At 34.9% G+C, this 13,531-nt stretch overlaps 1 protein-coding gene across 1 annotated transcript; it reads left to right on the forward strand.

Annotated features, from left to right (window-relative positions):
• Nucleotides 1-3,935: 3,935 nt before the first annotated feature.
• LOC120353767 lies at nt 3,936-4,748 on the forward strand. Its single transcript, XM_039438568.1, has one exon. It carries the CDS (start codon nt 3,936-3,938, stop codon nt 4,746-4,748), a length of 813 nt encoding a protein of 270 aa, XP_039294502.1.
• The last annotated feature ends 8,783 nt before the right edge of the window (nt 4,749-13,531 follow it).

Raw genomic sequence — 13,531 nt, forward strand, 5'->3', positions numbered from 1 at the left:
TCAGGAATGCTTACCCTTACACCAAACTGACAATCTCTCATCGAATTTCTATCTAGCTGTTAACCCTGTTGTCAATGTCTGCAGTAGCAGAGGTCTTCGGGGTGATTTACAGCAATTATTTAGGATTTTCGTTAATAATAATTATATATTAATTAGCATTTGAATAAATGCATTCTCTATTTAATTCCATCAGTAAACTAGAGTTGGTTGTTATGATATTGACAGTACTACATAGTGACAGTATCTTCTGCGTTGAGTGACAGTATCAAACAAATCAAGACTTGAGTACAGAGTAGCTTGAAATCGACAACAATAAGCTCTATTTTCTTTATCTTCACAGAAATCTATTCTTTGAAATGATCGGTGAAGGGTAAAGTTGAGGCTACCTTGAGATATTTCTTTGCCAATTTAAATATGGTAACAGAGTCCTTACCTGGACTCTGAACAAAGAAATCACCAGGAGACTTGAAGCATTTGAGCTATGGCTTTACAGAAGAATTTTGAGGATATCTTGGACACAAAAAGTCACAAACGCAGAAGTACTACAGCGCATGAGAAAGGGATCAGAGTTGGTAAACACCATAAAATGCCGGAAACTACAATACCTCGGACATATAATGAGGAACACAGAAAGGTACGGGCTACTCTAAACCTAGCGCCGCAGTGCAGGATGGTTTCTTACAGCTTGGCCTTGTTGTCATTCGTGATCGGTGTCTGGCTTGGAAGTGTTTCGGTCGCATTGCAGGATGACTGTTAACGGTTGCCAGAAGATCAACAGCTGGATTTTTTTCGTTTTTTTTGGTGATAGAGAAATTCTGATTGCAGATTCGTTCTCAGAAACCCCAAGTTTAGCCTAAAGGCTCAGAATGTCAACAATGTTTTTAAATAATTAAAAATCATCATGAAAAGTCATTAATATGGTAGTACACCACGTATCTGCGAACTTTTTACTGGTGACTGGAGTTATTATTGACACACAAAAATAAAAATAGTCGTGAGAAAGAAAACTGCTGATGAACGTGAATAAGACCGTCACTCCATTGTTAGGAGCTAGGTTAAGTGCCTATCCGTTCCGGATGTTGGCTATCAGCATGTCTATCTTGATTTTGTTGGTTGCGATTCGGAAGAGTTCTACTGATACTCTTCCGAATCGCAACCAACAAAATCAAGATAGACATGCTGATAGCCAACATCCGGAACGGATAGGCACTTAACCTAGCTCCTAACAATGGAGTGACGGTCTTATTCACGTTCATCAGCAGTTTTCTTTCTCACGACTATTTTTATTTTTGTGTGTCAATAATAACTCCAGTCACCAGTAAAAAGTTTGCAGATACGTGGTGTACTACCATATTAATGACTTTTCATGATGATTTTTAATTATTTAAAAACATTGTTGACATTCTGAGCCTTTAGGCTAAACTTGGGGTTGCTGAGAACGAATCTGCAATCAGAATTTCTCTATCACCAAAAAAAAACGAAAAAAATCCAGCTGTTGATCTTCCGGCAACCGTTAACAGTCATCCTGCAATGCGGCCGAAACACTTCCAAGCCAGACACCCATCTCGAATGACAACAACGCCAAGCTGTAAGAAACCATCCTGCACTGCGGCGCTAGGTTTAGAGAAAAAGAACAAAGTCCTTAATAAGGTTTTCTGTGCCACCATTCTTCAAACTGAATGACGTTATAATAGTATTGTCCTTCATGAGAAACAAACATTATGACATTATTCTCAATAAGGTTTGTTTTGCTGCAATTAGGCCTAATAACGGGCTTTCCATATTGTCGTTGAATTCAACTTCCAGGTGTTTCAAAGAATTTTTCATTTTACCTGTTTTCTGTAGTAATCGATAGCTCAATTTACTGTTGATGAATTTGACGTCAGAATATTCCAAAAGACGTTTGATTCTTACCGATTTTTGTGGTTAGTTTCTATCATAGTCAAGATTATCTGACGAACGTGGTTAGAATGTTCTAGCAACTAAAGGCGTGGCTTGTCTTAGTCAATGACAGTCTTCTCTCTGATTGGTCAGCAAACAGCCAATCGTATTGCTTCATACAACGATTTGTCATGGTTTCTCGTACTTATTGTTGCTCATTTGCTAAAGCCAAGTATCTCATGTTTGCTAGAGATTGATAATCACGTGACAAATAGAAATAGTTTCTTGTTATTCTAATAAAAATTATTAATATTGATGACAGGTTGTGTTGATTTCAAGTCATATGAGACAGCTTCAGATACATTGAATTCGTGAAAATACATCTCCTGCAATATCAGCTTAACAACAACTATGTAATATCATAATAATTATATCAATTAAAACAGGAGACATAAGACATTAATAGATTGAAAACACTTGATAACTTACATTAGAAATGGGGGAAAATTTTCGGGAACTGAGTTCCCTTCCTCAACCGAGCGGACTGCAGTTTTCATAATTGCAGTAATAATAATTATATCATTATATATCACTAGCCGTCAGGCTCGCTTCGCTCGCCAAATCCGTCTTGCCAGGGGGCTACGCCCCCCTGGACCCCGACTGGATCGTCCAGGAATGAGATCAGCAGGCTCGCTTCGCTCGCCAGCATTTTTCATTTGAGCATTTTTATCACATGTTAGGACAATCCAGTCGGGGGTCCAGACTAAACGTTTGGCTAAACGGATATGGCGAGCGAAGCGATCCTGACGGCTAGTAATATCATATTCCCAGGATTGAAGTAGCAGTGCCCAATCAATTTTTCCGCGATAAATGCATTTAAATCTTCAACTTGGTGCCAACCTAACAAAGTCAACTCAACTTAATGCCAACCTGACAAAATTATTAATTTAGTTGCCAGTTAACAACTGTTTCGAAGAGGTACTCTATCTAGATTATAGTTCTATAGTAACATAATGATATGAGAATTTCAATTTAATTAAGAGATTGGGAGAAGAAGAATATACATGCTAAAAGACGAACATTAAACCCTTAAAAACAACCCTTAGAGTTAAAATATTGCCAAAAGATTTCTTAATGCGCCTCTAAAGGGCCAACTGAACATACCTACCAGAACTGAACGTTTTTGGTCCGGTAGATTTTTAGTTCTACGAGTGAGTGGTGAGTGAGTGAGTGAGTCAGTCAGTCAGTCAGTGAGTGAGTGCCATTTCGCTTATATTATATATATATATATATATATATATATATAATATATATATATATATATATATATATATATTTCATAATCATCATCGTGGTAAAATTTTCAGGTATTTAAGTGGTTTGTTGTCTAGTGAGAGATTTAAAAGTCGGCATAACCGTTTAATTAAGGGCTGTGAACAAGTGTGTCAAATGTATTTGCGATTCCTCAAGTATTAACAGAGATATAGCGGTTTTTTTATTCGGATCACTTCGTTCAGAAACACAAGGATTGAAGAAGCCATCATTTTCGTTGAAGAATTTATCTTATCTTCGTTCACGAGTGATGAGTGGGTGGAGTAGAGGGTCATCGTTTCGTCACCCTCCTCCCAAACTGCCGAATTCTACTAACGGTTGATTACAGCAACCAACTGTTGTTTGTGATTGCAACGCTATCTCGCTCCAAAAATGGTCTGCAGACTTTTGGCGTAAGTTATGAGTTTTTGGTTCAGTACTGTTTTCTAGATGGCAGTGTCTTCTTGTTTCTCAAGTTATTTCGTTTTATAATACAACATTACTTATCCCTAGCCTCTCTCACACCTGATACCTTTGCCTGTCATCTCAGGAGCTACCTATTTCTTCCAAAAAGCCTTGAATGCTCTCTTGGCGCTCCCTCAACTTCCTTTGTCTCCGAGTCCTAATTTTTAATCTTGCAATAAGTTTTAATTTTGAGTTGAAGAGTTTACAGAGTGCTCGATTAGCAAATAATTGACATATACACATCCTAGTTAGCTATATCGTATTAAACTGAATCTAGGATGGCATTAAGCGAGAAAGTTATGTTTGCAATGCTGGAGAAAATAAAAAATGAGATCAATGATAATACGCTCACAACTATCAAACAAGTGATTAGTGAATTGAATATTTCATCGTTGCTTGGAGAGCAAAATAAAAGAATTGAGAAACTGACTGAGGAGAATGATAGGTTGAAACTCGAGGTATCGCGGCAACGGGCAGTAATTGATTCCATGAGCAGAGAGAAAAATCTTATATTTTACGGTATGGAGGAGAAAGAGGGTGAGAGTCGTGAGCAGATCATGGAGAAAATACTGGATTTGAGTAATAGTGTGATGGAAGTTGAACTGAAAGAGACAGATATTGATTTTGTCAAACGATTAGGAACTGCTGGTCCCGGTACCAAACGCCCAATAATGTTGTCATTGGTATCAAACATGAAGAGACAAAGTATTCTAAATAATGGGATAAGATTAAAGACTCGTAAGCTATCTGTCTATCCAGATTGTGACAAGGAAACGAGAGAAAAGAAGAAGAAGTTATATTCAACTCAAAAGCAACTGCGGGATGCTGGCTATGACGTTAAAATCAAGGGAATCGGACTTCTAATCAATGGAAATTATGCTACTTGGAATGATTTAACAGAAGACGCGTTGAACAAGTACTTGGAAGAGGCCTCGTTATCAGCGTTCTCGGCGTCGCATAAAAGTAAGAGAATCGCCCATCAGGAACAGAGTCCAGCAAGAAGTGCAGCTACAACTGGAGGCAACATAACACAATTTCTCCGTCCACAACGCAGCAAGTCAAAGTGGAAAAAACCTTCGGAACGTCAATAATTAGTAGGGTAAAGCCGTAAGGAATTAGAATGTTTGAAGGTAGCACCTTACAATGTAGCTGAATTCGCTAATGAAGTTGACAACATAGACTTTTGAGAGAAAACGAGAGAGTTTAACTATGTGAAACAACACCTTATCACTGAGAAATTGTGCCTGATTGAAAATTATCACCACAGCTAATTGAAAATTGGACTGCTTACTAGTTATCATATTCTATTTTTAATCAGGATATTGATATTTTGTAAAGCGAGTGGAGGCTATTTATAGAGTCTATAGTATAGCGCATGGTAGTTCCGCAAAAATATCCGTTTTGAAGAGTAGTGAAAAGGCCATGTTCTTAGAATAGTTTCGAGATTACTTGAATTCAATTTCTGAAAAGACAATTCACCTGTGTTGAATTTATTATGTGGTTTTTCAAATTTGTTTTTTCTTGTTCAAATTAGTGCACTTTCTTGAACTCAATTATAATGTTGACTTTATTTTAAAATTGAATATAAGTAGTTATTCGTAATTATATGTCACTCACATCTCCCCCCGGACGGATTCAATCCATGGGGTAATTGGCCTACATGATAATTATTATTTCAAAAGTTAATTTGTTTGTAATGTATTTGAAAATAAATAAAGGCATTTATTATTATTATTATTATTATTATTATCATTAATCATCATCGTGATCATCTGCTTGTACATAATTTATCGCTTCTTCCAATAAATAAGTGGTAGTACCGATTAAAGAACCATAGCTCCAAGGATAACAGTCGTTATTCTTAATCTGTGGTGAACACAGATTCTTTAATGCTTTGTGTTTTGTTTGTCATTGGATAACAATTAACACATATCAATCGTTTCTTTAGGAGAAAGCTTTGAACAGTTGATTTTAACCCTTGGAACAGCACTTACCTCTTGACTGAGAATTGATTAAATTGATAATAGTTGAATGAATAATGCTTAATGAATTAAGTTAATGAATAATTCATGCTAAAGAATGAATAATACTGAATAATGCTTGTGTAGCTACACAAGCTAAGAACTCGAATTTCCAACCTACTTTTACAATACTTTTACATTACTCCCATAATGCATTTCACTACTTACATTATTTTATAAAATTATACAAGACTTCAGGAAAGCACATGATTTGCTGAATTCTTAAATATTTCGTTTATTTCCTTATGTTGATCTGATTCCTTTCGATTGCTATTTCAATAGGGAACTTAAAATTATTATCAACTATGTTTCACATAACCATGAGTAAAACTGCAAATTGCAATAGGTACATTACCCACTATCGTACAAAAAATATCATAATTCTTTAAAGAGATTAGGACATGCTCCTCTGGGAAAAATACTTCTACATTACTAAATACTTCAATACTTCTACACTCACTTAATACATTTTGAGTTCTTCTTCTCAATCTATCGTAGTATTGGCAATCTCTAGTCTTTCCATTCAAACTAATCAGATCTAAGTAGGCTGAATTAACTCAACAACCTTTCCCAGTAATTTCAAAGCCAACAATGTTTTAAAAAACAACAGGAGTTACAGTCAGTATTCTCGTGGGGAACGTATTATTTGCAATGTGATAAGCTGCCTGCACAATGTTGTGTGTAATAAAAATAAGTACTCGTGTTCATTGTGGGGCGTAAGTAAACCTAATTACCGGGAAGAGCATCGCCACAAAATAAGTAATTGCACGTTCGTGACGGGTCTCTCACTCCCTCTCACTCTTTCTCTTTCTTCCCTCAATATCACTCTCTCTCTTACTTTCAGTGTCTCTCGCTCATTCTCTCTCCCACTCTCTCAGTCTTTCTCTCACCCACTCACTCAGTCTCTCTCACACTCACTCAGTCTCTCTCTCCCTCTCACACTTTCTCTCCCTCCCTCAATCACTCTCTCACACACTGTCTCTCTGTCAGTCTAATGTAAATGGTGGTGAACTAAGTTAATGTAGGTGATGTACGTTAGGCAGAACCTTAAACGCTAACCCACTATGTCATGTGCCAATGTAATCTAGTTAATGTTGTTGTCTACTACTGTCTCTCTCACTCTTTCTCTCTCTATTACGTAAACATCACGTGACAAGATGTTAAGTTGGGGAGGGGAAGAGAGGGGTGAAAAGAACTGATAAGTGTAAACGCCTGAAATGAAGGACATGTCTTCAATTTTTCAGTGAGGTTTTGTTTGAATTTTTCCTCATTTCATACGTTCAACTTGGGTTGTGTTGCTACAAAATGGGTTGAATATTTAATGTTTATTGGAACTGATAATGGGTGAGGAGTTTCCGTTGAATTCGAGCAGCTCATGCTTTATGATAGCCAGTCATATCATAAGTATTTCATCCATTCAACAGAGTTATTGATGCGTTAAGAAATTAATTAATTCTCCTAGAAAGTCATTTCATTTATTTTATAAAGCACTATAATTATATATATCTATATATATATTACAGAATATATAATTTATTATGACATTGGAGGAAAAACTAGGCTGAGCCTGTACTATTTCTATCCAAAGATTAATAAAATGTTAATGTTGTCCAAAAGTTAAGGTTATACATTGGCTACAATGTCATTCTCAACTATGAATGTTATGTAATCACACACTGCTTTGTCACTTGATTTTTGGTCCAGGAATAATAATTTGAAGATTTTGAATTTTGAAGGTTGACGTTATACTCTTAATAAATAACAGAATAAATCACAATAGATTAAAAACTCGAGAAATATTGCATTTATTTTTAAAATTTGAATACAAGATCACAAACCTACTCATCTTCTAACATGAATTGTTGAGCATCCTACATCTAGAACAAGAGCATTGAAATAGTTCAACTAGAATGAGTGACATGTTTCTGTTCACTTCTAATATTTCGTGACAGTAGCCTACATAAACTTTATAGTTGTTGGTTGGTACCTCGATTTGAATCGCAAAAATGAGTTTGATATCACACTCTCAATAATCTCAAAAATATGGACTGGACTTGAATTTTTCCTCATTTCATACGTTCAACTTGAGTTGTGTTGCTACAAAATGGGTGAATATTTAATGTTTATTGGAATGATAATGGGTGGGAGTTTCCGTTGAATTCGAGCAGCTCATGCTTTATGATAGCCAGTCATATCATAAGTATTTCATCCATTCAACAGAGTTATTGATGCGTTAAGAAATTAATTAATTCTCCTAGAAAGTCATTTCATTTATTTTATAAAGCACTATAATTATATATATCTATATATATATTACAGAATATATAATTTATTATGACATTGGAGGAAAAACTAGGCTGAGCCTGTACTATTTCTATCCAAAGATTAATAAAATGTTAATGTTGTCCAAAATTAAGGTTATACATTGGCTACAATGTCATTCTCAACTATGAATGTTATGTATCACACACTGCTTTGTCACTTGATTTTTGGTCCAGGAATAATAATTTGAAGATTTTGAATTTTGAAGGTTGACGTTATACTCTTAATAAATAACAGAATAATCACAATAGAGTTAAAAACTCGAGAAATATTGCATTTATTTTTTAAATTGGAATACAAGATCACAAACCACTCATCTTCTAACATGAATTGTTGAGCATCCTACATCTAGAACAGAGCATTGAAATAGTTCAAACTAGAATGAGTGACATGTTTCTGTTCACTTCTAATATTTCGTGACAGTAGCCTACACTAAACTTTATAGTTGTTGGTTGGTACCTCGATTTGAATCGCAAAAATGAGTTTGATATCACACTCTCAATAATCTCAAAAATATGGACTGGACTTGAATTTTTCCTCATTTCATACGTTCAACTTGAGTTGTGTTGCTACAAAATGGGTTGAATGTATAATGTTTATTGAAACTGATAATGGGTGAGAAATTTCCGTTGAATTTGAGCAGTTCATGCTTTATGATAGCCAGTCATATCACAAGTATTTCATCCATTCAACAGAGTTATTGATGTTCTTGGATTATGGAGATCAAATTTAAATTGAGGATCTCTTGAGTTATCTCAAGCATCTAAATATGACCTCTCTAGGATCTCTTGAGGATATTAAATTTTAATCTTAATAATTCAAGATATCCTATCTAATCCATATGATTATCTTCATATTCATGATATGAGCAATTCTTTTATGGAATATGGATATTCAACATTTCAAACTGTTCCGTTTATTCATTTATTTAACGGCATTTTGTAAGCAACTAGAATCACAATGAGGCCGATTACCTCATGATCGAGTCTCTCAAGTTGCTTATTTGCTTATAAGTCGCTAACTCATGCTAGTCTCCCACTTGTTGGTAGTTCTACGTTTCTTTCAACTTCACTAACGTATCTACTCGAAATCTATATCATCAATTCATCAAATCAAACCACAGTTATTCAATAACCTAGATAACCACTAGACTCTTGTCGTTGAATAAGTTTCAGGCAAATGCCTGCCTGTTTTTTCCTGAGGGTTGTATCTATTGCCTATGAATTAATATCCGAAACTGAATTGATGCCTTTAATGTGAATTATACACTCAACCACACCTATTTTACATGAATTATCCACATCCTGTCACCACATTTTAAACAATCCAAACTCATTTACTATTCAGTGTTTGATCACACGCTTACTGGTTGGTGAATATTGGAAAGAGTTTCATGCAATAGTGAGTAGTTTAGCAGCTTTGTACTTGCAGCATTCCTCATAAACGTAGATCATTGCTTTCCATTCAATCAAATGCTGACAGTTTAAAGTGAAACAGCAACAGTGAGACTCAGTTCTGGTCTGTCAGCAATTCTCCATAAACAGACATGAATGTTTCTAATTCAAACAATGCTGACAATTTATAGTGAAACAGCAACAGTGAGATCCACTTCTGTTCTGTCAGCAATCCTTATGGACAAACATCAATGCTTCCTATTTAACCAATGCTGACAGTTTGAAGTGAAACAGCAACAGTGAGATCCACTTATGTTCTGTCAGTAATCCTTATGAGCATACATCAATGATTCCCATTTAACCAATGCTGACAGTTTGAAGTGAAACAGATTTAGTGAAACCCACTCCTGTTCTGTCAGTATTCCTCATAAACAAGCATTAATGTTTCCAATTCAACCAATGCTGACAATTTATAGTGGAACAGCAACAGTGAGATCCACTTCTTTTCTGTCAGTAATCCTTATAAACAAATATCATTGCTCCCCATTCATACAAATGCTGACAGTTTTAAATGCAACTCAGTATATAGTTGCAAAGCAATCGTACAAATAGTTGTTGGCGAGTGAGGCAGGTCGTTAAAAAACAGATAAAACGTAGTTGGGCGTTTTTAGAGTGATTACTTTGTTGTAAGTCGGTGCACAAATGGCGCATTATTATTTATTGGATTGGAAGCGTTCGGCTCAACAATTGATTAGGCTGAGTGATTCCCTGTATTCTGCGCCATTATTTATTTATTCGATTGAAACAGGATTATAATAGAGTGGAGTGCTTTGGAAACTGTAAATGGGAGTAAACATCTCGTAAAGTTTGTTTCACTAGATGAAATTTATTGCTGTTTGAAATAGGTGACTGGAAAGTATTCCCGGATACAATTTTTTTGTGGATGGATTCATTGGGATTTACAACGATCAGAAATATTTATTTTCCAATTGAAATGACCAGAATATTTTATTGAATCTGTAATATTCTGAACAAATTGAACTGTTTAACTGGAACTTGATATTACTGTAATGTAATTTTCAGAAAAGTTTCGATCAGTAAATTACAAGGAATTGTTTCAATGATTGCCCTGTAGTATTCTAGACAAATATTAAACTGTTAGACTGGATTTTGATAGTGATAGAAGTTCTATGAAAGCATCATTCAGGGTACGACTTGGTTTTTCCGTCAAGAATTTATCAAACAATTCTACCTTTTCAATTTCAATTCCCTGACAGATGAACTGAAGACTATAATCAGTCTTGGTAAGTTCATTGTTGCCCTGAACTGTATACTCCTTTCTCATAGCTCTACTCTCGTGTTTCGGATGGACACGTTAAGTCGTCGGTCCCGGCTGCCTAAACAACAGTCGTTAGGTCATGTCAGAGGCCCTGAAATTGATCAGTTGCGACCTGAAAACTCTGACACCAGACCTGAGCCAGCCCAGTGACCTTGATATTATTATAGCTCTACTTGGAAGAAGATCCCTTAGCCGTGAAACCTGGACCATCAAATACCTCATAGTTTTTGTTATATTATTAACCGAGCGAAGTGAGGTCTAAGATTCAAGTCGACGGTTTGGCATTTCTCTCAATGTTTAAATGTTTATATGTTGCGCATTTACGGCGAAACGCGGTAATAGATTTTCATGAAATTTAACAGGTATGTTCCTTTTTTAATTGCGCGTCGACATATACAAGGTTTTTGGAACTTTTGCATTTCAAGGATAATATAAAAGGAAAAAGGAGCGTCCTTCATACACCAATATTAGAGTAAAAATCAGACTATAGAATTATTCATCATAAATCAGCTGACAAGTGATTACACAGATGTGTGGAAGAAGCCAGTCTATTGCTGTATTTCCATAAGGTCTATAGTTTCAATCAGGTACTTGTGGATGAGAATACTGCGCGAGGTCTACTGTTCACAGAACTACTAGTTTACATGTACGTCCCACCGTAGATGCTGATCTAACGCCAAACCAAGGAACCTGGCTTATTTAAGGATGTGTTAAAAGGTCATAGACGTCTTTATTGTAGCTCGGTACTTTTCCATAATATTTGAGTTGAATATTTTGTCGATTGAAATCAGAATCCTATAAATAGAATGATAAATACAAGAATAAGTATTCTATCAATACAAGAACCATCAGACGTTTACACCAATTCAATCATATTCCAAGAGTTTCCAAATTCTTCTATAGAATTACAATTTTTTCTTTAGCACACAAGTTTTTAATTTTTTTGGACGTTGTATTCAATGTATACACGTTATTCAATTCCTTAAGCTATCTAACCATTCTCATCCAACCATCAGACTATTATACAAGGAAGTATATAATCAAAAGATGAAAATCTCCAGCCACAAATCACTCAGATTTATTGAAATGTTGTGTAGACACTTTAAAAGTCAACCGAGTCCGATATTTATAACTGGAGATAAGACGTGATATGAGACTTCGGGGAGCCAGTAATGTGTTGGGGAGGATCCTAGACGTTTATGGCGGTATGCTTGCCATGGTCATTTATGCAACGGCTTCAACGAGATATTAAATCGCAAAGTTTGGCACACAAAGCAAGAAGCAGTTGCATGTAAAGAGGTTGCTGTAATAAAGGGTGGGGTTGCAATTGATGTGGCAGAGTTGGAAACATTGTTCCTAGTGTATGCAACATCAGCTCCATTCATTATTCAATCATTTTATCGATCTTACAATACCAGAGTCTGGGTACTATGATTTGTGTGATTGCAAACCTCCACGTTAGAACATTTTTTTTCGATGTCCACCAAAAGGTCAAACAAGGGGAAGAGTCCTATTAGAAACGCAAATCATGGAGGAATCCATGCATAATTTTATTTTTAATACTATATTACTCAATATTTATACTCGAAACTTTACAACATCAACTATGAAAATAAACATCAATTCACATACTCCATGGAATACTTTGCTAATATAGTTAGCAAAGTAAAAAAAAGAACCAAATAAAAGAGCCAAATCAATTCATAAACAATACAATAACAAAAAACTAAGTAGAGAAATAGATGAGTGGGTAAGAGCTGATAAAGAAAGATGAGTGCTAATAAAAAGCTAAAAGCTAATAAAGATGAGTGGCTAAAATGAAACGAATAAATAAAGAACCAAATCACTTCATAAACAATACAATAACAAAAATACTAAGTAGCGAAATAGATGAGTGAGTAAAAGCTAGAGTTTATTTCAAGATAAGTGTATGAAATGATAATTTTGTAATAACTTGAAGAACATAGTGTATAATCCGTCTGTTATAATTCCTTTTTGATTCATGATATAATATTTGTGTTCTGAATCGCACTCACTACTTGCGAACAAGTTCTACTTATGCTAGTAGTGCCTTTTTGAATGAATTTATTTATTTATGATATTGTTAATTTTATTGTACTGTACACTGTATTGGTATATTGATAAATTTAGTATTGTTACAATCTGTATATCTGTATTGGAGGTCTGGCAAATAAATTTGATTTGATTTTGAACCCCTGTGAAGAGCAGAAGATAATTAAAGATTTGGAACATAATTTTCCAATAAATAGTAATTGCGAATAAAATATCTATAATGAGATTCACGTTATGAATTCAGTGAAAATGATAGGACGGCAAAATTGTCAGTTTTCTTCTTCCACCACTTTATTTATTAGATGGCTGTGATTCAAGTCATGTCGTCTCATTTTATAGATTCTATTAGTTTGGAAGGAACTTGACAGACACATATGTTCATAATTTGTATGATAAGTTATGTTCAATCTAATAGAATCTATAAGGATTAAGTTATTAACATCTTTGTTAATAACTTTGGTGTAAACGCAGCTTTAGTCTCCCAATTGATATACTATGTTTGAGATATAATTGAACATTATCAACAATTAATATTACAGATGGAAATAAATTGAAAGTTGCATTTGTTCAAATGTTGATTAATTGATAATTATTATTAAACGAAAATCCCAATTAAATGCTGTAAATCACCCTGAAGACTTCTGCTACTGCAAATATTGACACCAGGGTAAACAGCTGGATGGAAATTCGATGAGCGCTACTATACAAAAATTATTTGGCAGCCC

Source organism: Nilaparvata lugens, chromosome 12 (genome assembly GCF_014356525.2).
Source record: "Nilaparvata lugens isolate BPH chromosome 12, ASM1435652v1, whole genome shotgun sequence".
Taxonomy (NCBI): Eukaryota; Metazoa; Arthropoda; class Insecta; order Hemiptera; family Delphacidae; genus Nilaparvata; species Nilaparvata lugens.